This window comes from Heteronotia binoei, chromosome 1 (assembly GCF_032191835.1).
Source record: "Heteronotia binoei isolate CCM8104 ecotype False Entrance Well chromosome 1, APGP_CSIRO_Hbin_v1, whole genome shotgun sequence".
Classification (NCBI taxonomy): domain Eukaryota; kingdom Metazoa; phylum Chordata; class Lepidosauria; order Squamata; family Gekkonidae; genus Heteronotia; species Heteronotia binoei.
Window position 1 is genome coordinate 210,506,782 of NC_083223.1, and position 24,392 is coordinate 210,531,173.

General features: G+C 39.2%; 1 protein-coding gene across 1 annotated transcript in view; it reads left to right on the forward strand.

The window, feature by feature from the left end:
* Positions 1–11,789, forward strand: part of BICRAL (BICRA like chromatin remodeling complex associated protein) — a 43,376-nt gene extending 31,587 nt beyond the window's left edge. Inside the window, exons 6-12 of the mRNA XM_060247432.1 lie at positions 419–509; positions 3,099–3,199; positions 4,389–4,450; positions 4,594–4,739; positions 5,013–5,107; positions 6,860–6,962; positions 8,309–11,789. Of these exons, the coding sequence (XP_060103415.1) occupies positions 419–509; positions 3,099–3,199; positions 4,389–4,450; positions 4,594–4,739; positions 5,013–5,107; positions 6,860–6,962; positions 8,309–9,117 (1,407 nt within the window). The 3' untranslated portion in view covers positions 9,118–11,789. The remainder of the gene's footprint in view (positions 1–418; positions 510–3,098; positions 3,200–4,388; positions 4,451–4,593; positions 4,740–5,012; positions 5,108–6,859; positions 6,963–8,308) is intronic.
* The last annotated feature ends 12,603 nt before the right edge of the window (positions 11,790–24,392 follow it).

Here is a 24,392-nt window from a genome sequence, read left to right on the forward strand (position 1 = left end):
TATGTGTGTCAATTTACCAGATAAACAGTTTAAAATTCCCTACCTATTGTGGTGCCATTACATTTGTGATGAAAGCTAATAAAATATAGCTAGACTTTGATTCTAAATAGCAGAAGTGTCATCTTCTGCACTCCTTTATGTTATTGAAGCTTTCTGTGCTTCCTCAAAATTGCCTTGTGGGTCTGGACTCAAAGGAAGTGTGTGGGGAACAAATTGGAAGTCTGCAGTTGGAGGGGTGGTTTGTCAAAAATCTTCCCCTCCCTCTTTGCAGATAGAAAAGCTGTTCTGTTGGTGGGGGAGCTGTTGCTGCTCTGATTGAAACTACTTAGGATTCAAGTAACAATGTTTATAGGTTTCCTTTGTTATATGGGTATATTGGATTTTGATTTCCTTTTGTATCTGTGTGATAACTTTACAGGCTCAAAAAAAGGTTACGAACTTGGCATCTTCAGTTTCATCAACAAAGGCACAGGATAGTCTGAGACAACCACAGTTAACAAGTCTTCTAGGTAATACATTGCCTGGTCAGATAGTCTTTTTACAAATCCCTTTTCAGGAATGAAATATGTTGTTTCTTAAATTTTTACAAAGACTTTGTTTTCATGAAATCTTAAATATTAATGGAAAATTTTGAACTCAGAGGCTCATTTTTATTGATAATTACACACTCAAACTCACAAGGTATATGTATATCTATATATAGACTTGTCTGTTTGTCTATCTATTTATCATGCAGACTGAAATTCCTGCATGACATGTATGATCCATGGAAATTTGGAATAGTTTTACACAGTATTGCAGGGTCCCCAGTGTGCTGCCCATAGGAGCCACGGCACCTGCCAACATATTTCCTGGTGCTTCCACAAGTGCTTTTAGAAGGTGGGTGGGGCTCAGTGGGGTTTTGCCCTGTAGGGCTTCTAATTGGCTGAGCAGATTAAAAGGCATCCTTTTAAACAGCATTTGACTGAAATGTTGAAGTCTTACTATGAAAAAGTATGCATAATTTTGCTCCCTGACATTTTGTGGTGAGTTCTGCTTCCTGCAACCACCATTTGGCCCACCACCCTGTGGCAGAATTCTAGAGCTGCCTGAGGGTTAAAGTAGGTTGGGGAACTCTGGAATATTTTATTGAAATATATAAAAATACAGTAAGAAGTATATGTCTGATATGTACTCTTAAACAGTTTCTTGAAATTCATTCTATGCTATTTTTTCTTAAATAGTTTATTATCTTCCAAGATTATCATAAGGTATCTTAAAATATAGATTTCTGGGATATTAAATGGTTACCTTGGAGTCATAATTAGACAAGAATCTTGGGCACTTTTAGCCACATCTTCAGGCCATAAATGCCCTTTAAATATTCCAGAAAGGATGTAGTAGACCTGTGCTTGAAATGGAAGCTGACCTTTTAATTAAAAATCCATATGGAATAGATACTGTAGAAGCTGGATCTTGTGGACTCTTGCCCGATGGAACTTGCTAGTTTAAGAAAGTGTATTTGGGACCACAAGATGGACAATGAACAGAAAGGAAAAGTCAGAAAAATGCTTAAAATTTTTAACCAAGTATAAAATAATAGGATTTTTCATTGGATTTTTTGTATAATTAAAGCACATTCTGTTTAAATGGACTGTCACATTGTGTATATGATTTTACAATCTGTTGCCCCAGTCCAGGCACCTGTGTGTATATCCAATATGGAACCATATGCTGGATCCTTAGATTCCATTCTGCAAGTGGTAGAGCATTCCTATGACACAGGGAGACATCTGCTGTTGCAAGGAACCTTTCTTTAGCAGCAGAAGTATGTTTCACTCGGGGAGGACTCCTTGTTTTGGCAGTAGACATCTTGTGTCAGAAGAATTAGTAGAAGGAAATCTTAGGATCCAGTTCTGCATATGTGACTGGGTACTCCATATGCAGTTCCCTTCCTCAGTCTAGAAGCTAGCAGCAATTGGGAAGTGTTCCTTTCATGTGTTGGATTGGGAGGTGTTTCTTTCAGTTTGTCCCACTCTGTCTTTATGTCTTTTTAGCATTTTTATAAAGGGCTCTGTACATTCTGCTTTGTGAATGAGCCACTGGGTCAGGGTTTGCATGTATTGTGTTGCCTGTGTTGTGCTGCTGTTAGTAAAATTGATCAAATTGTGCAAAGGTTAAATCAGTGGACTATAAAACAGACATGCCTTCCAAGTAGACTATTTCAAGTATTCTGTTGTTTCGAAGTAGCAAATCAACCAATACACATGTACAGTGACTCAGTACAAATGATACTGCATTTAACAAAGATGTGTTCTTTTTCTTAAATACTGAACAAGTTAAAATAATTGATGAATATCAAGTGAGGTCTGACGCATGAAAACTTATGCCAAAATAAACTTGGTTAGTCTTAAAGGTACTGCTATATATCTGTTTTACTTTGCTACTACAGACTAATTTAGCTACCCTTTCAAAGATATATGCATCATGGATAATTTATAATGAAATTAGTACTTAAGCCACCTTACACTGGGCAAGTTCAGTTAAAATCTATTAAATGTCCACATTTTAAATTTGGGACATGACCCTGTATACAGTTAAGCATTTAAAATCCAATTGATTTCAGTGGAAAAATATTCACATACTTTTACTGATTAATCCAATAAATGAAATATGTTGGATGTTTGATTTTAGTGAAAAATACAATAAGAAATCATTTCTTTTCTGGAGGCTGAAGGAGTGAATGGTGATAATTTCATTATCAGAAGAAATGTTATATGGAGTATATTTAGTGGATTCCTCAGAGAAAGTTGAGATGAATACTGATGGAATCTGGGGCTGTTCTCAAAAAACAATCATTGTGTTTTCTTTAAAGAAATCATATTTAGTCTTTATTGAGTTCCAGCAAAACCAGTTAGTAGTGAGGAATATTTGTGCAGAGTTGTGCAGTGTTGATTGCCTGGTGATTATAGTGCTGCAAAGACTGCTCCCATCCATCCATAGAGGACTTTTGCAATTGATTGTGCTTTCTAAAGATACAAATTCTGTGACAAATGTTTAAATGAATAAATAAGAACAAAAATGTATGGCTCATTTGAAGGCTATATGTATATTTGTAGGACAAGATACTGGAGGTAAAATTATACAACAGCCTTTAGGAACAGCACTGCCGCACCAGGAAAAAGTAGTAGGATCATCTTCTGTCCAACAGAATATGCTGGTAGGAAACAAATTTCCCTCTAATTTTGTCTTATATTTTAGTGCAAATTAAGCAACTATAAATACAGGGGTTTATGGATCTTTCCTATGTTTCCCTCGCCTAGTAGTCCTTTCCAACCCTGGTCCATTCCAACAAGAGGAAATTAGAAGTGAGAAAAAGGAAACTCTTCTCATTAATCAAACACCAACACTGACTTGATTGTTTCACACAGGGCTTTTTTTTTAGCAGGAATGTACAGGAATGCAGTTCCAGTTGGCTTGGTGTAAGGGTTGTGGCTTAATATGCAAATAAGTTCCCTGTCTAGAATTATCACTATGCTCATAATAATTTGGGTAGGAGGCCAAAAAAAGTGTTCTTTATTTGAAGAAATATTTTAAATAATCAAACCAGATAGCTTAGTCCTACTAGAAGCTAAATTGGCATTTTTATTCAAGGTTGTTGTTGCATTTGTTGAAATTGTTATTTATTGTGGAAGAGTAAGTCACTGGAATATGGACATTTGGGATGTTGGCCAGGTGGGTAAATTCTGTGCCTAAGTAAAGTGTGTAAATGGCATTTTGTCACCCTTTGCCACTCAGAAGCGACTGGCAGGACAGGGTTGGGAAACTGTAGAAGAAGAGGAAGAGGTATTCATTGCATTGTGCAGGGGGTTGGACTAGATGACCCTAAAGGTCCCTTCCAACTCTATGATTCTATGAACTTCTGTTTGTCGTTGGATCCAGACTAATGAGGTTGTTCATTGGAGTGATTTTTTACTGAAACACTAATATCATCATCTGTGACAATGTGTTAATGTATCTGTTAACATTTTCCACCCTGAGCTCCAGAGTTCTGTGCTGTTTTAGGATCAGCCTGTAATCTGTGCAGCTTGATTATACGCTTGTTTACTTGGGAGATGTCCCACTGAGTTTAATGAAGTCTGTTGTCCAGTAATTGTGAAAAGGATTGCAGCTACAGTATCTGGTGGCTCTGTATTCTCATACAATTGATATATTTTTCTGGAACTTCAGAAGATTTTAAAAAGCAACACACTTTGAAACAATGTGTTTATGTTGGTGGTACAGAAAATACTTTTGAGAAGCATTTACAAGTACTGTATTTTATTCCTATTGGGCAACATGTATGAGCCTATAATTTGTTTTTATTAGAGTAAGTATTACAGTTTAACAGAGATGTGTTTTGAACTCAGGTGGATGGTCATACAATAGGACAAAAGAGGCCTGCTGCTAAACAGCTAACGAAAGGAACATTGTAAGTTGTTTCCTTTTATTTACGCTTTCACTTTAGACATTTTTTTCTCCTCTTGGCCTCTTTTTAAAAGTTTTATAAAATTGTCCCATGTGTATAGTGCTATTGTAAATGTTAACATCTGACAACAGTCATCTTCCCATTAGTATTCTGCAGCAGTTACAAAAGGACCAGGCACATGCTGTGACTCCTGATAAAAGTCAGTTCAGATCATTAAATGATGCAGTCCAGAGACTCCTTGCATATCATGTGTGCCAGGGATCACTGCCAACAGAAGATGATTTAAGGAAAGGTAATTTTTGCTTTCCATGCTGTTAAAAAAAGGGCAGAACTTTTAGTGGGTTTTTATAGAAATCAAATTATATAAGGGAAAATGTCAGAAAGAGCTTTTTTTGTTTTGTTTTTACCAGTTTCTTATTCTGAAACAAATGCATTTTTGGATCAGTATAAGCATGAGAACAATACCATAAAAAAAAGCAAAAATAGATTTGTAGCAAAGAGAAAGAAAAAAGATGTTTTAGATGTTGAGGCCAATTATCTAACTATGTTCTTTTTGCCTTTTCAGTGGACAATGAATTTGAAGCAGTAGCCACACATCTTCTGAAAAGAACACAAGCTATGTTAAATAAATACAGATGTCTGCTCTTGGAAGATGCAATGGTAAGATTGATACAAGAGATGTGTGTAAGTGCACACACCCATACCTTGTAATGATAAACAGAATATCCCTTGCTGGCCAGTTTTCATGTGATTTGTTCTAACACAATGTGTCCACAATATGTGTAGTTCTCATTTAATTCCATTAATCTGATTAGTGTTTTGTTTCTGGATTTTTTTAGCAGTAAAATTAGTATTTCACAAACAATTAGACCTTTATTGCAGTGTTTTTTGAATTTGCAGTGATCATTTGGATGAATGTTTCCCAGCTCTTTCTAATGCAGTAAATATCTTGTTTGTCTTCTTCCTTTCAAAAATTATTTGTGTACAGGCCAGTCTTTCACAGCTCTTTTGTATCCCTTGTTTGCATTGGTCAGCTATCCACAAATTTTTCAAATTTGGAAACCAAAGATTTCAACAGTTTTATTTTTAATTTTATAATAATATTGACACACACATAGCAGTGTGTGCAAATCTGACATTTTCAGGAATACACTAGCTAAAACTACAAAGAACCTATATACACTCTCAGACTAACCTACCATACAGGATTGTTGAGAGGTTAAAACGGATCAGATGGGAACAATGTAAGCTAGGATATATATGAAGTACATAATAATGTATAATATATAAAATAATATATATGTATAATATATAATGTATAATATATAAAAGGCCAATGCCATGCTGGGAATTATTAGGAAGGGAATTGATAACAAATCAGCCAGTCTCATAATGCCCCTGTATAAATCGATAGTGCGGTCTCATTTGGAGTATTGTGTGCAGTTCTGGTCGCCGCACCTCAAAAAGGATATTAGCATTGGAGAAAGTCCAGAAAAGGGCAACTAGAATGATTTAAGGGTTGGAACACTTTCCCAATGAAGAAAGATTGAAACGCTTGGGGCTCTTTAGCTTGGAGAAACGTTGCCTGCGGAGTGACATGATAGAGATTTACAAGATAATGCATGGGATGGAGAAAGTAGAGAAAGAAGTCCTTTTCTCCCTTTCTCACAATACAAGAACTCGTGGGCATTCGATGAAATTGCTGAGTAGTCAGGTTAAAACGGATAAAAGGAAGTATTTCTTCACCCAAAGGGTAATTAACATGTGGAATTCACTGCCACAGGAGGTGGTGGTGGCTACAAGCATAGCCAGCTTCAAGAGGGAATTGGATAAAAATATGGAGCAGAGGTCCATCAGTGGCTATTAGCCACAGTGTGTGTGTGTGTGTATATAAAAATAAAAACATTTTTTGGCCACTGTGTGACACAGAGTGTTGGACTGGATGGGCCATTGGCCTGATCCAACATGGCTTCTCTTATGTTCTAAATAATGGTAAGCATGTATATACAGTAAACTGGGCATACCACACAAAATTTACAAACATGCTCCTTAAGGATGAGAAACAATGCACTGAAAAGGCTAGAAATGCTAATAGTGTTGTTTTGCTACAGACTTTCATTTATGTGCATTTGGGGCTTATACTACAGTCCTCTCCGCTTTTGGGAATTAACCTCATGGAATGCAGAAGAAATTTTGGGCAAAATTTCTGAGAATTATGCTGCACAGCACTTACTGATGGGATATGATGTTATTTTAAAAATTATTTTGTATATATTCGGGCTTATCCCAGAGTTCACCAGTTGAGCTTGTGGTACTACATATCATTGGTAGGACACTTGTTAGGTTCCATGAAGGTATATAAATAAAATTTATTTTTATATTAGAAGTAATTTATTTATTTTTCTTTTTCAGAGGATAAATCCTTCTGCAGAAATGGTCATGATTGACAGGATGTTTAACCAGGAAGAACGACAGTGTTTATCCCGGGATAAACGTCTTGCAATAGTAGATCCTGGTAAGAAACTAATTATTTTCAGCAGGGGTTTTTTTGTAGCAGGAACTCCTTTGTATATTAGGCCACACCCCTCTTATGTAGCCAATCCTCCAAGAGCTTATAGGGTTCTTAGTACAGGGTCTACTGTAAGCTCTTGGAGGATTGGCTACATCAGGGGTGTGTGGCCTAATATGCAAAGGAGTTCCTGCTACAGATATAACATACTGATTTTTAGTATTTTAAATCTTAAGTATAAATAGTTTTAAAATGTATAACAGTATTCTTTTAAGTCACTTCAGTAAGTCACAATACTAGAAGGAATAATACTTGTGAAGCAATATAATATTTCTTAAAATTTTGCCAACATAAGAAAAACATATGCAACATTGATGTTCTTGTCAAACTGTCCTTGCATCTGCCGTTTTAAGAACGTGAGGGCTGCATTCCTAAGCACACTTAGGAGGGAATAAGTCCCGCTGAACACAAGGGGATTTTCTTCTGAATATATATGCTTAGAGGAAACACTTTGGGTTGGATTCAGTCAGTCGTGAATGCTAGGGATGGGATGGACTGGGAAAATGTGGTTTGTGTCAGTTTGTGGCTGAACAATAAACTGAACCAGGAAGTGAACTGAACTGGTTTGTGGTTCATGGTCCTGCAAGCCCAGTTGAAAGGGACTGCAGTCTCTTTAAACAGGGTTTGTAGAAAGTCTGAAATTTCTGCATTCCTTTTAACGTTTAAAGGCCTGCATAAGACATCCCAAAAAAGCTGAGTGACTGGGATACCTCCCATTCACTCAGCTGTTTTGGGGGCTTTTGCGGGGAACAGAAAGCAGGGGCTTAAAGGGAGTCCCTTCTGCTCTATCCATGAACCATCATGAATTGCTTTAAAAGTTTGTGGAAGTTAATGACTGTAGATCCCTTATGAACTTCTGTTCATGAACCACAAACAGGGCAAAGTTCATGATGAATGGTTTGGTTTGTGCCCATCCCAAGTGCATGCAGTAGGTTCACAGAAGAGATTTTTTCCTACTTTCTCCTTCTAACTGGTTCTCCATATGCCCCTATAAGCTGCTCTTGAGTATTGGGGGATGTTTGGGAGTAGCATGGGATATGGTCAGAAGTACTCCTTCCTTCTCTTGTAGAAACTCTCCTGTAAAAAACCCAAGAACTTACATAATTGTTTTATTTTTTTTAAAAAATTTGCTTTTGTGATTACTCATCGTGACTAACACAAAATTCATAAAAACACAAAAAAGAAGCAGTGAAACTTAAACCAGCTTACAACTGCCATTGTCCACTGCAGTTGAAATTTCAGTGTAGCATTATCCTTCAATTCAGTAATGAAATATTTGTTTTCAATTTCAGATGGTTTTCTGGCAGACTTCTGTTGTTCCTCCACACAATTCGATGCGGTCACTGATGAAGCACACCCTAGTGAAAGTGATCTTCAATCTAGCAAACCTTTGACTCCTCTAAACCATACTGCTAATACCCCAACCAGAGACAAGTCAAGTTTGAGCACAGCAGAGTCCTTAAATCGCAACAAATTTCATGTAGTGCCTAACAATATTGTGAGTCCACAACAAGGAAGCATTTCTGTCAAAAAATCAGAAAGCCTCACAAAAGCTTTAAAATTTCAGAAAACAAGCTGCTCTCCGGAAAGCCAGCACATGTCTGCTTCTGAACAAAAATTAGCTGGTAGAGACTCTGACAGGTCTCATGAAAACTCTTTAGGTTCTGAAGATCATTTGAGTTCAAAAACTTTATCAGGTACAGATCATGGTACACATAATAAAACATGTCGAAATCCAGGTGATGCTCACTCAGAAGTAACATGTAACCATTCCCTCCAAGACAAAGCTCCTCGGAGTTCTCCAAAGAATGAGGATTTGCATCCAGATGACTTGAAAGGCTTGGGGGAACCCCCAAAGGATTTGCTGCTCAATAAGAGTTTAGAGACTACGTTCAAAAACATGCTGGAACTGAAAAAGACTGGGAGGCAGCCACAGAGTGAGGCAACTGGCAGTGGCTCACTAGAATTAGAATTTCCAAACTTTTCACTTATTGCGTCACAAGAAAACTGCCTGGAGAAATTTATTTCAGACCACAGTGAAGGAGTTGTAGAAACTGATTCTCTTTTAGAAGCTGCTGTAAATAGTATCTTAGAGTGTTAATAGCTGCAGTATCATGGACATATTTCTCTTAGAAGCCAATGTGAAATGACACCACAAGTACAGCCTGACATATGTCAAAGGTTACCCTTTCTAAAGTAGATTCTGTTCTGTGTTTGAGAGCAATACTCATTGTGGTTACAGTGAGGTATCTAGTAATGTAAATCCTTGAGAGAAAGCTGTCTCATAGGGCCTACACATTGTGATACTGCTTGTGCTAATTGTTTTGAAGACTGTTTCGTAAGACTGCAGTTCACTAGGCCCTAATTAACAAGGTAATAAACTGACAATCACAGTCTAGCAACAGGTTTATTAAATAAAATGTTAAGAATGTTATATTTAATGGGAAGGACCAGCCCATCCCCCCACATAAATAAATTAAGGCTCACAGTTGGTAATTAAAAAAATCTCACAGTACCTCTGTTTAGAAGTGCTCAGTTTTGGAAAAGAAAGATTTTTTTTCAAAGCTTTATACTTTTAAGTGCTTTTCTATTTGTTCAACAAGCAGAAAGGAACACATTACAGAGAATGTGTTTAGTCTATAGAATAACAATTTTCTCCCTGAAGCATGGCATGAAACAATACATGCTAGGCTGAAAACTTGAGAGTAAAAAACTGTAAAACAGGAAGCTAAGATACATCCATGAAATGCTACATAAATACATAGAAATGTTAATTCTTGAAGAAAAGGTTTTGCATTTTATAATTGGGTATAGTCGACCAGAGTCTTTCTGAAGTGGTATAAATGTTTTTCTAGACCAAGTGTCACAAGCACTTTTATTTGAAAATTGTGTTATTATAGTAGTAGTTTATACTTTAAGGAAATATTAGCCTTAATCTGAACAATTGAAAGGCAAATTTTTTTTGCTTGTTTCTGCTTTTTGCTGCTCAAGAATGTTAGTCATCTGTAGCAGCAGTCATAATTACCAAAATATGTACAAACCAAAGTTAATCTGCTATCCCGTTTTTAAAAATATATATATATATCTAAAGACATAGAGTTCATACTCTGAGCCAAAGGAACCCCATGCATGGTGTACATTTGGCTGGCAGACATTATTTTAATTTATTATTTTTAATCAATGATATGCGCCTTTTATGCTGCCATGCTGCTTTTTTCTTAAAAAAAATAAGCCTGCTTCTGTCATCAGAGTTGCTAGGCACACTGGTTTTGTGCCATTAGCAAGAGGGACGTGGCATATATGCTTGCTCAGAAAGACAGCTGTGTGGTTTATAAGGCATGTTCTCTGTAGCTTTCCCTAAAAAAAAAAGACAGAAACGTTCAAAAACGTTCTTGTTGATTCCATGAGAGTGCAGAGGCACAGTAGCCTTGATCCTGTGTCTTCTGTGTACATAACGGGAATTAGATGTGGTGTGTTTCCTGATAATGGCAAAAGTAGGGAACTCATGTTCATGTGGAACTTCTTGGAGGTAGGTTTCCAGTGCAGTAGAAGTAACAAACTGTGGTTGTCAGTCAGATTGCCAGAGTGCCCAGAACAAAGGGCGGAGTTTTGCTTTCCTAGCTCCAGTTGAGTTGTAATAAAGCAGAGTAAAATATGGCTCTTGCACATCTGTCAACACAGAAGCCCTAAGCACCCCCTTCTGTTGAACCAGCAACACAAAGGAATTCTAAAAAGCATAATGTAACCTGAGTAAATAGTAATATCCTGTATCATTCAATTCACTTTTAATGTGAATAGAAGTATGGGAATCGTTTCTGTTTATATTACGACTTTTTAAAAAAGTGTGCCAATCTTAAAAATTACAGTTCCTCAGTAACTGTGATTTGGAAGATTTTGCATAATGGCTTCATATTGCCACTTCATTTTATTTTTCCTTTCCCTCAAGATTGATAGAACTGTAACCATAATGAGATGTCTAGGAAGTAGGAAGTATCTTGCACCAGTTGCATAGATCAGTTGCTTGGAAGAACAGTGAATTGGACACACTTTCATAGATCCTGCTAATTTTGATTATATCTGGAAGTAGAAAGTTTCCATCATTTGTACAGAATATTCTGAACTTATATACCAAACCAAAATTTACTCATTTTGAATTTTATATTAAAGTTTACTTTTCAGTAAAATTATAGCTGAAGCATTGGAACTGCACTTCCATCTATGTGGACTAAATTACACCTATATTTATCCCAACATTTTATGCTGGGAGCCCTCTGAACAAAGTTCAGCTAAATTAACCTGAGATAGCTAATGTATTTTATTTATTGAACTGAACTTCGTTTTAAAGCTCTGAATATTTTAATTGATAATGCAGTAAAATATTTTTGTTTGTTGTTTAAAACAAGTGTGAATTTGTTATGCAGTCCATGTTTCTGAATCCAGTGAAGACCATTTATTTGTGCTTAATTGCTTTGTAGGATTGGTCTATTGACTTCCTGGATATCTATCTCTCCATACTGTCTAAGGTTTAAACAAATTTTCAGCTGGCAACTGCGAAAAATATCTGATTTGACAAAGTCGGCGTAATTTATCTGTTAGATTTGGGAGGCCTTACAGACTGACTTTAATGAAAGAGGATGTGTCCCTTATTGTCAGTGTGGTATGGACTTTATTTGCTTAAATACTTTCATTTGTATAGTATGTCTCACTTGAAATTGCTTTGTATACATTTTGTAAAAATATTTATAAAATGTTTTGTAAAAAAAGTATAACAAATTGCAGTTTATTTTGTTATCTTAGATAAATACTGTTAAAAGACAAGCTGGGAAAATATATTGTTAACCCAATGGATAGGAAATGTTTAGATGAAGACTACAAGTTGAAACAACCATTGCAATACAGCCAAAGATTTGGGAAAAAAAATCTGTGATTGTCTTGATTTAACCAAGATGAATAACTAGGTTTTCAAAACTTTTTAAAACAAATGTGAATAGCACACTTGAAAAATATTTATATTTGCTATATATTTATTATATAGTGAATTATTAAAATCAGTATTATGAAATAATAGATTTAAGAGAGCAAATTTGTACTCTGCACATTGGAAGGTAATGTAAATAAGTCATTTATCTCAAATTTGACAAATTAAGCTTTTCTTCTATATCTTGCGTTTAATAACCCGGTTCAAACATGGTGTACAATACCAAGGCTTGTTTTAATGGGGGTGGAAGGTACTTATGACGATAGTAGGTTACCAGGAACCTGTTCTTCCTTTCTGTAGTGTGTTTAGCACACAAGCGGGAGACGCAGGAACAAAGATGTGTGGTTCAATATTCCTTTCCCCTGCTGTCACCATGGAAGCATGAACTGTGTCAGGGAAGGAGGCTCCAGCTTTATATAGACTTTACAGGTAGTGTTTCTATATCTGCTCAGTAACCTTTTTGTATCCGTAATAATTTTTGGATTGAGTTAGGTGCTTCTGCAAATAGAGTCCCATGTACTGGAAAGTAGGGATGCCAGCTTTGGGTTAGGAAATTCATGGAGATTTGGGGGTGGTGCTTGGGAAGGCAGGGTATAGGAGAGGAGGGACTGCAGTTGGATATAATGCCACAGAATCTACCAAAGCAGCCCCCCTCCCCCGGGAATTGATCTCTGTAATCTGCAGGTCAGTTGTAATTCTAGATGATCAACATCAGGCTTTTGCCTCAGTGTCTTGGGCAGGAAACTGGCCCTGTGTACCAACTGCCAAGAAAAACAATCTGGTATTTCACCGTTCAGCATGCATCCCGAGGATTGACTATCGTTGGCTAAGAGCCTTGTTATGTGTGAATTTAAACCATATTGCCTAAATAGCTGACAATGGAATTCAGAAATATTCAAATATATAACATTTGTATAAGAAAATCCAGAGTAATAATGCTTATTTCTATAGAATAGGAGAAGGGGAAATAAAATGTGCGGATAGTATGGATAACCCAGAAAACCCAGTGAATTCAGCATTGTTCTATTGCCATCTGCTGGTAAGTAGTTGAAGAAACAAGTGTTGGTTTTTCAAAATTAGATAAGGAATAAAATTAAATTCAGTTATAATACAATAAACAATCAAAATCAGTTTTGTTAACCAGCAGATCCAGAATATGATCCAATTTAAATTATATACTGCTTATGTCCATTTTTTTCTTTTCTCTTTAGGATGACCAGATGCAAAGAAGAACAACAGAACTCTAGTACCTTGAACCAATTGTGTATTTATTTACCTGATTTATCCCCCACTTTTCTCCCAAAGTGGCTTACAGGGACTTTCACAAAGTGTTGCCTTCCAACTAGGGATGAGAAGAGCTGTACCTCTAGAAAGCAGCTCTGTTACAGAGCTATTGAAGGTTCAGGGCTGTTTGTTCTGTTTTTCAATTGTAAAAAAATCTCCCATTTTAAAAAGAAACTAAACATTGCCCAGAAGAAAATGGTGATAATCTGTTGCTACTATTATGACCCATCAGGATCAGAGTGGATTCTCCTGCACTAAGTGCACATCCACTCACATGTGGATTCTCATGCACTAATTGGAGACCAAAATGAGATAAATAAAAGCAAAGGCTTTATCAGTGTTTCACTGGAAAGAAAAGTGTAGAGGCCTTAAGGATATTTTTGGTAATTTACAAGGACACATTGATCTTTAGTGGAAAGAGAGGTGCAAGCACCAATGCTGGATTGCTTAATGGTGCTAAACCTTCTCTGAAGAAATGCAGCATTTTTGTTTAGTTTAGTTTATTCGATTTATATCCTGCCCTCTCCGACAACCGGGCTCAGGGTGGCTCACAACATATGAGAATAAAACAATCAATAAAAACATTAATTAAAACAATTGGTGCTTAATTTCCATTTATTTTATTTCATATAGATGTTAAAGAGCATAGGGGGAAAATGGGCATCAGTCAGAGAGAGGGGCCATGTCTGTGGTGGTACCTCAGATATAGAATGGTCCACCTGGTAACTAAGTTAAGAGTGCAATCCTAAGAAGAGGTACATCCTAAATCCATTAAAATCATTGGGCTTAGAAGGTGGTAACTCAATTTAGGATTCTATTATCACTCTCAGGTGCTGGATAAATTCAATTGCAGCAAGATAAACAACATTGCAGGGATAAACAACCTTGCAGCAAGGTATATGGACAGGATAAACTTCCCTCCATTGTCAATAAAGAATGGCTGCAATTGATGTTGCATTCTTGGGTTGATCAGATCTGGGCTTTTGGATAATTCTGTATGAATGGAAAAATGCTAGAGGATCAGTCATGGATCTTCATATTGTCTTCCAACATAAAAGGTTTGACCTTCAGATATACACAAGTGAGGGATCTGAGACATGCAGGGGAGAATCTCATTTTCTCCTTTCCTACTGATTCCTTCTTCCCTTCCCTAAAAGCCTCCATAGCTCTCCTCTTTTCTTGCTTCATTCTCTCCTTTCCACTAACCAGCCAACCTACCTTTATCTGCATCCCTGTCCTTAGATTTATCCCCTTTCCCCTTGCCAGGTAGCCTCTTCCCAAGAAAACTATGACCTAGTCATGCAATGTCATCAGCCAGGCCAGGCACAGCTGCATGGTAGAAATCCACAAGGATTTGCAGGAGACACCTCTCTTATATCCCTTTTCCCACACTATTTCCTCTTCCCCTTCTGTGGCAACCCCCATATCCTCACCTTTACCTGTTTTCTTTTTCTCATTCTTCAGCTTTATTTAGTTACTTCATAACCCACCTTTCCCTACAATGAAGCACAAAACAGCTTACTTCATTCCTTTCTTCCATTTTAGCTTTACAAAACCTCTGCAAGATAAGTTAGGCTGAGAGTGTGTGACTGGCCCAAGTTCACCATGCGAGCTCCTATGCAGGGTAGTGATTTGAATCTGAGTGTCCCAGATCCTAGTCTGAAACTAACCACTATATCACACAGCTAATGTTGAACAGTAGCAAACAGCCAGTCCTTGGTGAGTCATGCAAGTCACATGATCCAAGGTTGCCCAGGGGATGCTGCCAGGTTTGGCCCCCATGAGCCCTCCCTGGAAGGCCAAAGCAGCTCAAAAGGACCCTTTCCCCTCTCCCTGTCTTTTACTGACCTAAACCAAGGCATCTATAGGCACACTGGCAATATTGTTGAAGTTGCCTCGCAACCCCCAAAATGGCCACTGGGAGGGTATTTGTTTCTTGAAACTAGAATAATGTATTCTCATTATTAAAGATCTGAAATCTTTTAACACTCACCTGCCCATACAAGGCTAGTTCCACCCTAATTAATATAAGGTTTACATTAACTAATTTCCTGATTGTTATGAAAGACTGTTTAAGGTAAATATTTATAAGTACGATAAGTAACAATTGCAAACTCTGTGTCTATAGATAGATCCAAATAGGCAGCCATGTTGGTTTGAAGTAGTACAGCAAAATAGGAGTCAATTTCACCTTTAAGACCAACTTCGTTTTATTCAGAACGTAAACTTTAGTGTGCATGCACACTTCTTCAGACGAGGAATGAGGTACAGTAAGCAGACACACATTCCAAACCCACCAGCTATATGTGTCTCTGCTTACTGTACCTCATTCCTCGTACCACATACCATTGTACCACAAATCCAGAAAGTCAGAGAAGTCCACTGCGGTCTGTTTCTGTACCTAGGTTGAATCTGCATGCAGACAAAGCTGCTTCCTCCATGGTTGAATACTGGTAAACTGCCACGTGTTTAATCAATATAACTAAATCTTATCACGGCCAAATCTGTGGATATTCAAATCCAGAGACTGGGGCCATGACAGGTCAGATCTTCTACAAACCTGAAAAAGGCCCAGAAAAATATGCAATGTAAATTTAAAAAATACAATGGAGGGTTAAATACCCCCTCCCCCCCCCAAGGCATTCACCCACAATGGATATAGGTTTGTGAGAATTTCAAATTGTGCCACTAGAGGGAGATGCTGTCCTGTGTTTGGGTAGCTATGTATGTGCTTATATTTTTTATTACCTTTTGCTTGATGGAATGTTTAGAGTCAAAGATTCATAGACCTGTGTTAGTGTTTAGTGTGAAATTAGAATGGTTATAGCGATCACATTGTCACTTTTCTCTTTCTGGCACTAGCTAGTTTTAAATCTAATTTCTCCCCAAAGAGAAAAGTGACAATGTGATCACTATAACCATTCTAATTTTACAATAAACCTGATGACTTTGTAGTACAGTACTTGTTGGCATATAAAGCTGCAACTAGGCAATTTTGAGAAGAATGGCTGCTCTCATTTCCTGTTCAGTGATTGAGCATTTAGCAAGAGAACTGGGAATTAACACCAAATGCCAAAGGAATAGCCACAGATCAGCTATTCCTTGTTCTTGGTTCAGTGCTGTAGCTGTAGCCTCAAGAGCAATTAATATGTCTGAAAATAGCGTTCATTTGTTTAAAATATTTCTAGTGCTTTTCTGTCATACCTTCAGAAAGCCACATATCTTTAATTCCAGAAGTATGTGCAATTATTAGAGTGTTGTTCCTGGACATAGAAAACACAGGTGCAAATTTTATTTTATTTTATCTTGCAAAATTTATATCCCACCTTTCTGCACCCATAAAAGCCACTAAAGTGGCTAAGAAGTTAAAAATTTACATAATAAAATCACATCTTAAAAACCATTAAAACAAAAAATCAGCAAAACAATTAAAATCAGATCTAAAATACACATACAAAAACAACAATTAAAACATTGGGCAGGAAGTACAAATCAGTAACACCAAATGAAGCACAAAAGTTTCACCTGCTGGCGGAAGATGCCAACAGAAGGAGACAGATGAGCCTTCCTGGGGAGAGTTTTGGTGCCATGACCAAGAAGACCTTTTTCCGGATTGCCACCTGCTTGATCTCAGAAGGTGGGGTCATCTGAAGCAGGGCTTCCAAAGATTACTGTTTCAAGGGGCCTTGGCATGAATATTGTTGGTCTTTGTATTTGCTGCGACTGTTCTGAGAATGTTTTGGGGAGTTAGGCTCTGCTGTGCTTTGCTCACTTTGCTTTGGTCTGTAACGTATAAAGTAATCATTCCACCCTGGTGGGGATGCTAGTGTCTGGACTTCAAGGACATGCTATCTTCCTTTCAGAGACTGCCTTGGCATCTGTTAGCACACAATGGGGTTGGTGGGTGAGAAACTTACTTTTGCTTGCATGGGCTTTTTGCTCTGAATGTTTGGCTCATAAAGGCTCAGGAGGGGGTATATAGATCTGGCCCCAATAGCAATAGCCGGATCTGATGCAAAGAGTCATACTGCTGTGATGTGTCTATCAGTAAAAGCAAACCTTTTTTGAACACTTTCTTGAGGACTGCTCAGGAGCTGACAGACTGCAGTGGTTGGGTAGGTTCTTAAGGGAGTAGGTGATCTGTCAGGTATGTTGGTTCTAAACCATACAGGGCTTAAAATCAGTGCCTTTAATTGTGTCCAGAAACAGACTGGTAAACAGTGTAGATGGGCCAGGACTGGAATGATCTGGTCCCTATGACTAGGTATGCCAACTCTGGGTTGGGAAATTCCTGGCGATTTGGGGGTGAGCCTGGGGAGAATGGGAGTTGGGGAGGAGAGGGACCTTAGCAGAGTATTATTATTATTATTATTATTAAGCTTACTCCAGACAGCATCTGTTGCCTGGAGATGCTGTAGTTCTGAGCAGGGTTTTTTTTTTTGCAGCAGGAACTCCTTTGCATATTAGGCCACACCTCTCTTATGTAGCCAATCGTCCAAGGGCTTATAGGGCTGTTAGTACAGGGCCTGCTGTAAGCTCCAGCAGGAATGGCTACAACAGAGGTTTGTGACCTAATATGCAAAGGAGTTCCTGCTACAAAAAAAAGCCCTGGTTCTGAGAGATCTGGAGGTTGGCAATGGTCCCACTCCAGTCAACATCCTGGCTGCAGCATTCTGTACTAACTGAAGTTTCTGAACACTTTGCAAGGGCAGCCCTGTGTAGAGTGCATTGCAGTAATCCAATCTAGATGTAACCAGGACATGCACCACAGTGGCCAGATCTTTTCTGTCCAGGAAAGGCCACAGCTGGCTAACTAGCTGAAGCTGATAAAAAGCACTCCAGACCTGTTCCTTCAAGAGGACAGCAAACCTCATACAGAATGGGTGTCACATAAATCCTGGATCAGACCTTCTCACTAGCAGCATTTCCATCTTGTTGGAATTGAGCTTCAGTTTATTAGTCCACATGCACTCCAAAAGTGCCTCCAGGCACTGGTTCAGAATTGCTACAGCTGCCCCAGGATCAGCTGGAAGCACAAGACAAAGCTGAGCGTCATCATATTGGTGACAACCCATCCCAAATCCCCACTAACCATGAAGTTAATTGGAAGGTAAGGCTGCCAGCTCTTAGAAAGCAGAAATGTGGCAAGGGGATGGGTCCTGTTCAGGGCAGAACCAGCTCATGGTCTAGCCACTCAAGGTGTGTGGAAGGGTTCAAAGCTAGCTGTAGTTTTTAGAGAAAGCACTTTGAAGCACAGAAAACCTGGCCTCAGAAGGCCAGTCAAAACTGACTGCATGCCTAGAGTTGCAAAGGTCTTAAAAGTACAGTTCAGCCAGTTCATTTTCATGTCTTCTGCGCAGTCCCACAGAACCCATGTGTGCACACAGAGAAGAAACTCATGAACAACTTACAGGTAAGTGCAACCCTATTTTTCTTTTTCCTGAAAGGTACAAAAGTGTTAGAAACTGGTTTCTGCCTGGAGTTTGCATGCTATTAGGCAAGCTGATGCTCCTACCTTCATATTTAGCACAGGTCCTTGGAGGTAGTAGCCAAGATGACAAATAGGAACAATATGCAAGATGGAAGATGAGCCAGACAGGGAAAAATTAATAAGGGGAGGAATGGGACCCTGATTCCTCACAGGTCCCTCATTTTGAAAGGGGGAGCACTGTTGTTTAACTCTAATTCTGTAAGCATGTGTGGTTACTATGGAAACTAAGAAAAAGTAGCAGTAACAATGGTTGGAAGGAGAAGAGGGGAGGGGGGAAGATTAGGAGTGTTATACTTTTAAAACCTGCGCGCGTTGGTGTTAGGCAAGATTGTGAGGGAATTCACCAATCAGTGAGTTCCACAGGGGGTTTGGCTTAGGTATATAAGGACTGTGCTGCGACACAGAAGGCGGAGTGGACGGGTGGAAGCTAATCTATCCGGGCTCCCCGTGCTTTGCAAACCACGTTCTATTAAACAATCCTTGTTGGACCCTCCCGTGTATGAGTCATTGTTTAACATATAACATCTGGACAGGCTCTACACGTAACAATTTGAAACATAAAACATTTTTTTTACTGCCATGGGGCTGCCACATCTGTGAGTTCAATCCTGTTTAAACTCCCATTCTTTGTCTGTAGTGGAGAGCCAACCCAGATGTGACAGTAATTGATCCATGCATTCTAGTCCTATTTCGACCAGTTAGTAGAATGTGATATAGGGATTTCCAGTTTAAAGAACAAAAGGTAGGCTTCCCAATCCCCAGGTCTCAGCAGGGGATCCCCCAGTTTTACAGGCTTCCCCCCGCCCCATTAGCTGGCCGATGGGGAAAGCCACGCCCCCACAGCCACCAGTACCTCTAGATCTCCTGCAGGTTAAGAAACCTGCAAACAGGTCCCGTTTTAAAATGCCTCTTTGTGTGTGTGTGTGTGTGCCCCTTGAAAGTTGAGCAGGACGCAGGAAGTACTTCATAGGAATGGTCAGAAGCAGAGCCTCCATTTGTTTTGCTTTCATTTCACAGCAAGTAGGAGTGTGTGTGTGTGTGAGAGAGAGCAGCGTGGCCCCTGTAATTGTCAGATATCGTTGTGGAGGTACCAGACCCAGTGAGAGAGAGAGAGAGAGCGTACTTTTCAGAAGTCTTCAGAGGCAGTAATAATGTGTGTCTGTTTCTGTGCTTGTTTTGCATTGTTTTCAGAGTCTTTGTATAGGAGCCTGTTTATTGGATAGAAGAAAACTCCACCTCTCTCTCTTTTGTTTGCCTGTGTTAGGCTGAAGAACAGCAGTTCCTGTGAGTAAAGCCCCAGTGAAATCACAAAAATGTGAGCTTGCAAACTCTGTGCATTTTGGCTGCTTTTTGTGTGTTTACACTTTCATTTACTAGAATTGCAGCTATTGGGGGATAAGGAAATGATGACTATTAAGGTGAACTGCACTGCTGTATTTTTATGCATTTATTTTGGAAATGGGAAAGTCTGGCTCCACCTCAAAGTCTCCTGGCTCCACCCCCAAAGTCCCCAGATATTTTCTGAATTAGACTTGGCAACCCTAACAAAAGGGCATGTGGTAGTGCAGCTAAAAGTTCCCTTTCCTTATAGTTTATCTCTCTCCCAGTGTCAGTTTCTGCTCAGCTATTCTCTGATACTAGAAGTGATATCCATGGAGGGAAGAGAAACTGCTCTTTAAATCAGACCTCCTGATCCAGCATTCAACATGGCTAAGGACATGTTTGAAGGCCATAGATCTGCCATCAAATCTAGCTTGGAACTGAGTGATTATATGGACAGGATGATAAGAATGGATCTCCCACTGATTTTTAAACAGCAGCTGGAGGGGGACTTAGTTTGGATAGGCTCTGCACCAAAGGGGAAGTTTGTCATTTTGTCATGATCCTAGGTCTAGTGTGGCCAACAGGCCTGGAGAAGCCTACATTGAAGTGACTAGTGGGCCTACATCTCCCAAGATCCCTTCTGTCCCTCTGATTGAATGAAAGCAGTTTTGGAGGGAAAACTGGCCAGCCGGGTGGGGTGTGGACCTGGGAGGAAAGCATAAAAGGCCAAGCCACAGGCAGGGTGTGTTCTCTCTGGAAAAGGCTGCAGGAGAAGTGGCAGCAGAAGGGAATCCTCATCCAAGAATGGTGAGTGTCTCTATTGAGGTTAGAAGAAGGGAACGTCTAGTTACTTGCATCAGGGCTGTTTATTTCTTTTCACCAACCTTTACTGTATTTTAATTCACTATTGCACTAGATGTTTTACTACCCACTTGTTGTTCTAGAACACTTACAATAAACTTGTTATTAAACTGCCTGGGCCCTTATGTCTCATTGGTCATGGTTAAAAGGTACTAGCTAATAGGAAAGATATTGGGGTTGGGTAGGTGCTCTGGGCCCTCCCATACAGGTCCTTACCAGAGTGGTGGCATCCAGTAGAAGGCCCTTCCTGGTCCCCTGCTGTATGACACCCTCCCACATTACTTTTGCAGTCTCAGTGGCCCCCTCCATTACTATTTGTCCCGTGGGGAAAAATAGGTATCATAACATATCTATTGAGATGAGAGCCAGTTTGGTGCAGTGGTTAAGTGCACAGACTCTAATCTGGGAGAACCAGGTTTGATTCCGCACTCCTTCACATGCAGCTACTGGTGTGAGCTTGGGTCAGTCATTAATTCTCTCAAAGCAGGGCTTTTTTTTGAGCAGGAATGCAGTTCCGGCTAGCTTGGTGTCAGGGGGTGTGGCCTAATTTGCAAATGAGTCCCTGCTGGGCTTTTTTTTTAAAACAAATGGTTATGTCAGGGGATGTGGTCTAATATGAAAATGAGTTCCTGCTGTTCCTTCTTCACAAAAAGCCCTGCTCAGAGCTGTCCTCTCAAGAGCAGTTTCTGTCATTGCAGTCTCAGCCCCACCTACCTCACAGGGTGTCTGTTGTGAGGAGGGGAAGAGAAAGGAGATTATAAAGTGCTCTGAGACTCCATATGAAGGGTGGGGTATAAATCCAATCCCCTCCCCTCCTCTCCCCTCCTCTTCCTCCTCCTTCTCCTCTTCATCATCACTTATGTATTTTCTCCTGTGAAGCAAATAACCATTGGGGGAGGGGAGTAAATCAGTATATATATGTATGCGTGTGTGAGGGGAGGGGGTTAAATTTGCTTCCATGCCATAACCTCAATCTGAATCTAGACTCTAGCTGCCACTTACATTTTAAATAACAATATGTGATCTAAAGAACAATTTTTTAGTCCAGTGGCACCTTTAAGACCAATGAAGTTTTATTCAAGGTGTGAGCTTTCATGTGCATGCACACTTCCTCAGATATTGGAATAGGTGATTTGTTCATGAATTTCCCATCATGCTTAGTTATACTCTGAATCCATGATATTTCAGCGGTTCCATGCTTTTGAGCACACTGCAAAAACATAGCTTTGAAATGACATATTGCTAGGGTGCATCAAAAGGGAAAGTCTCCTAGAGGCATGCATGTATCATTGCTGAGGGAGGTGGCAAAAAAGCACATTTAGTTCAAATTCCAGTTTCTTATTCTGGCAGCATCTAAATGAAACAAGGAACTAAGTTCAGTGTCTTTCAACATGCTCAGTTTGCTCCATGGTTGTATCCCAGCAGCCAGTCAGTAACAACATATGTGCAAATAAACAATAGACTTTAATTATCTGTTGCTAATTATCACTCAAATTTGATTTTCACGGACTTCAAAAGGGCCCATATATTTCCATTTAGTTATTTATTTCAGTCTGATGGGTCTTTAATTCAAACCAAACGTGGGTCTGTTGCCAGCCAACAATGAAAGGAATGTGTTTATTCATAATCATCTCTCTCTTTTCTTACATGTATACATGCTCGGTTACTCATGAAGTCGCTGGGGAAGCAAATTTATGTCAGTATGTGAACTGACATTGCTCATGGGGTCAGTTGTTAAAATGGCTTAAGGAACTTTGCGGAGTGAACTATATATGTATTTACAGGAATGGGGGAGATGCAGAGGAAAGAAAAACAGCATTGTGGAAGTGAAAAGAAGCTCTCTTGAATTTTTCAGCAACTTGATTCAGAAAACTTTATGAAGAAATGAATAAAAATAGCTCAGTACCCAGACTTTTGTACTGCCAGAAATTGAAATAAGAAGGGCTGGGTACAGGATGAGACTTTGCTAGGGTTGCCAGTTCCAGGTTGAGATATTTGTGAAGATTTTGAGGCAGAGCCTTGGGTTGGGCAGGGTTTGGGGAGAGGTGTGACCTTGGGTCAGTCATAAGTTCTTTAAGTCATAAGTGGGTCAGTCATAAGTTCTCTTAGCAGGATATAATGCCATAGAGTCTACCCTCCAAAGCAGCCTTTTCCTGCAGAGGAACTGATCTCTGTCATTTTGGAGGTCAGTTGTAATTCCAGGAAATCTTCAGGACCCACCTGGATTTCGACAACACTAGATTTTGTCCCAGCAGGTGAATTTGGGTTCCAGAAGGGGAGTGATTTATGATGACTCTCTATTTCATTCTCACCAAGCAAATTGAGGCAGAGCAGTAAGCTGCAGTGCTGCAGTCCAAGCTCTGCTCATGACCTGATCCCGGTGGAAGTTGGGTTCAGGTAGCTGGCTCAAGGTTGACTCAGCCTTCCATCCTTCAGAGATCAGTAAAATGAGTACCCAGCTTGCTGCGGGTAAAGTGTAGATGATTGGAGAAGGCAATGGCAAACCACCCCATAAAAAGTTTGCCAAGAAAACGTCAGGATGTGATGTCACCCTATGGATCGGTAACAACTTGGTGCTTGCACAGGGGACTACCTTTACCTATTTACTACAGGCAACGGTCTGATGAGCAATATCAATTTACAGCAGTTCCTACATGTGAGGGGAAGGGGGGGGCAGGAATGGGCATCTGACTATGATCCTACTGAGAATACAAGAGACTATCACAAAACTCAGCCATCTAAGCAACGAGTAATAGTAATATGAAGGATGCCATTTTATTTTTTTACAGTAGATGTAGCAACTCTGAGGCCGAGGGACATAGTATAGCTTGAAATGCAATGAAGTATGCATTTCTGGGGAATGTATTTGTTTAGATTTCATCTTTACTTTCTTTTTATTCTTTTTTTTTTAATGTGTGTACAGTGCTGAAGACAGGAAATGAAGATTCCAGTTGTGGATTTCTTAGAAAACAAATACCAACCATATTATTTTGTGTAAATAGCTGAACTTAGTTCTTCTGCAACTTTTTAGTGCCTCTGAGGAGAAATGTATTATTTTTTATGAAGAACAAAACTAAGTTTGACAACGTTGCTGGCCACAAAATGCTTGTCGAAAATATCCGTTTCCCCCACTTGACTGGGAAGAAGGAGATGGCAAACCGCTAAAATGCTGGCTAACCTCAAGCACTCATTTGCAACATGCAGAATGTTAATTATGAACTCGGTCATTTCAAATCAGGGTATTATTCAAGAACCTCCATGCTGTGTAATTTGTGGCCATGAATGCAATTCCTTAGAAGTATCTGTCATTTTCGGTCAGTTCCTCATATCTGACTACAGTGTTTCTGAAGTCAGAACTAGTTATGAACAAAGTACTCACGGAGGTACCATAAGCCATCTTTGGAATTGTTTGCTTGTTACCAACTTTAAATTAAAGATA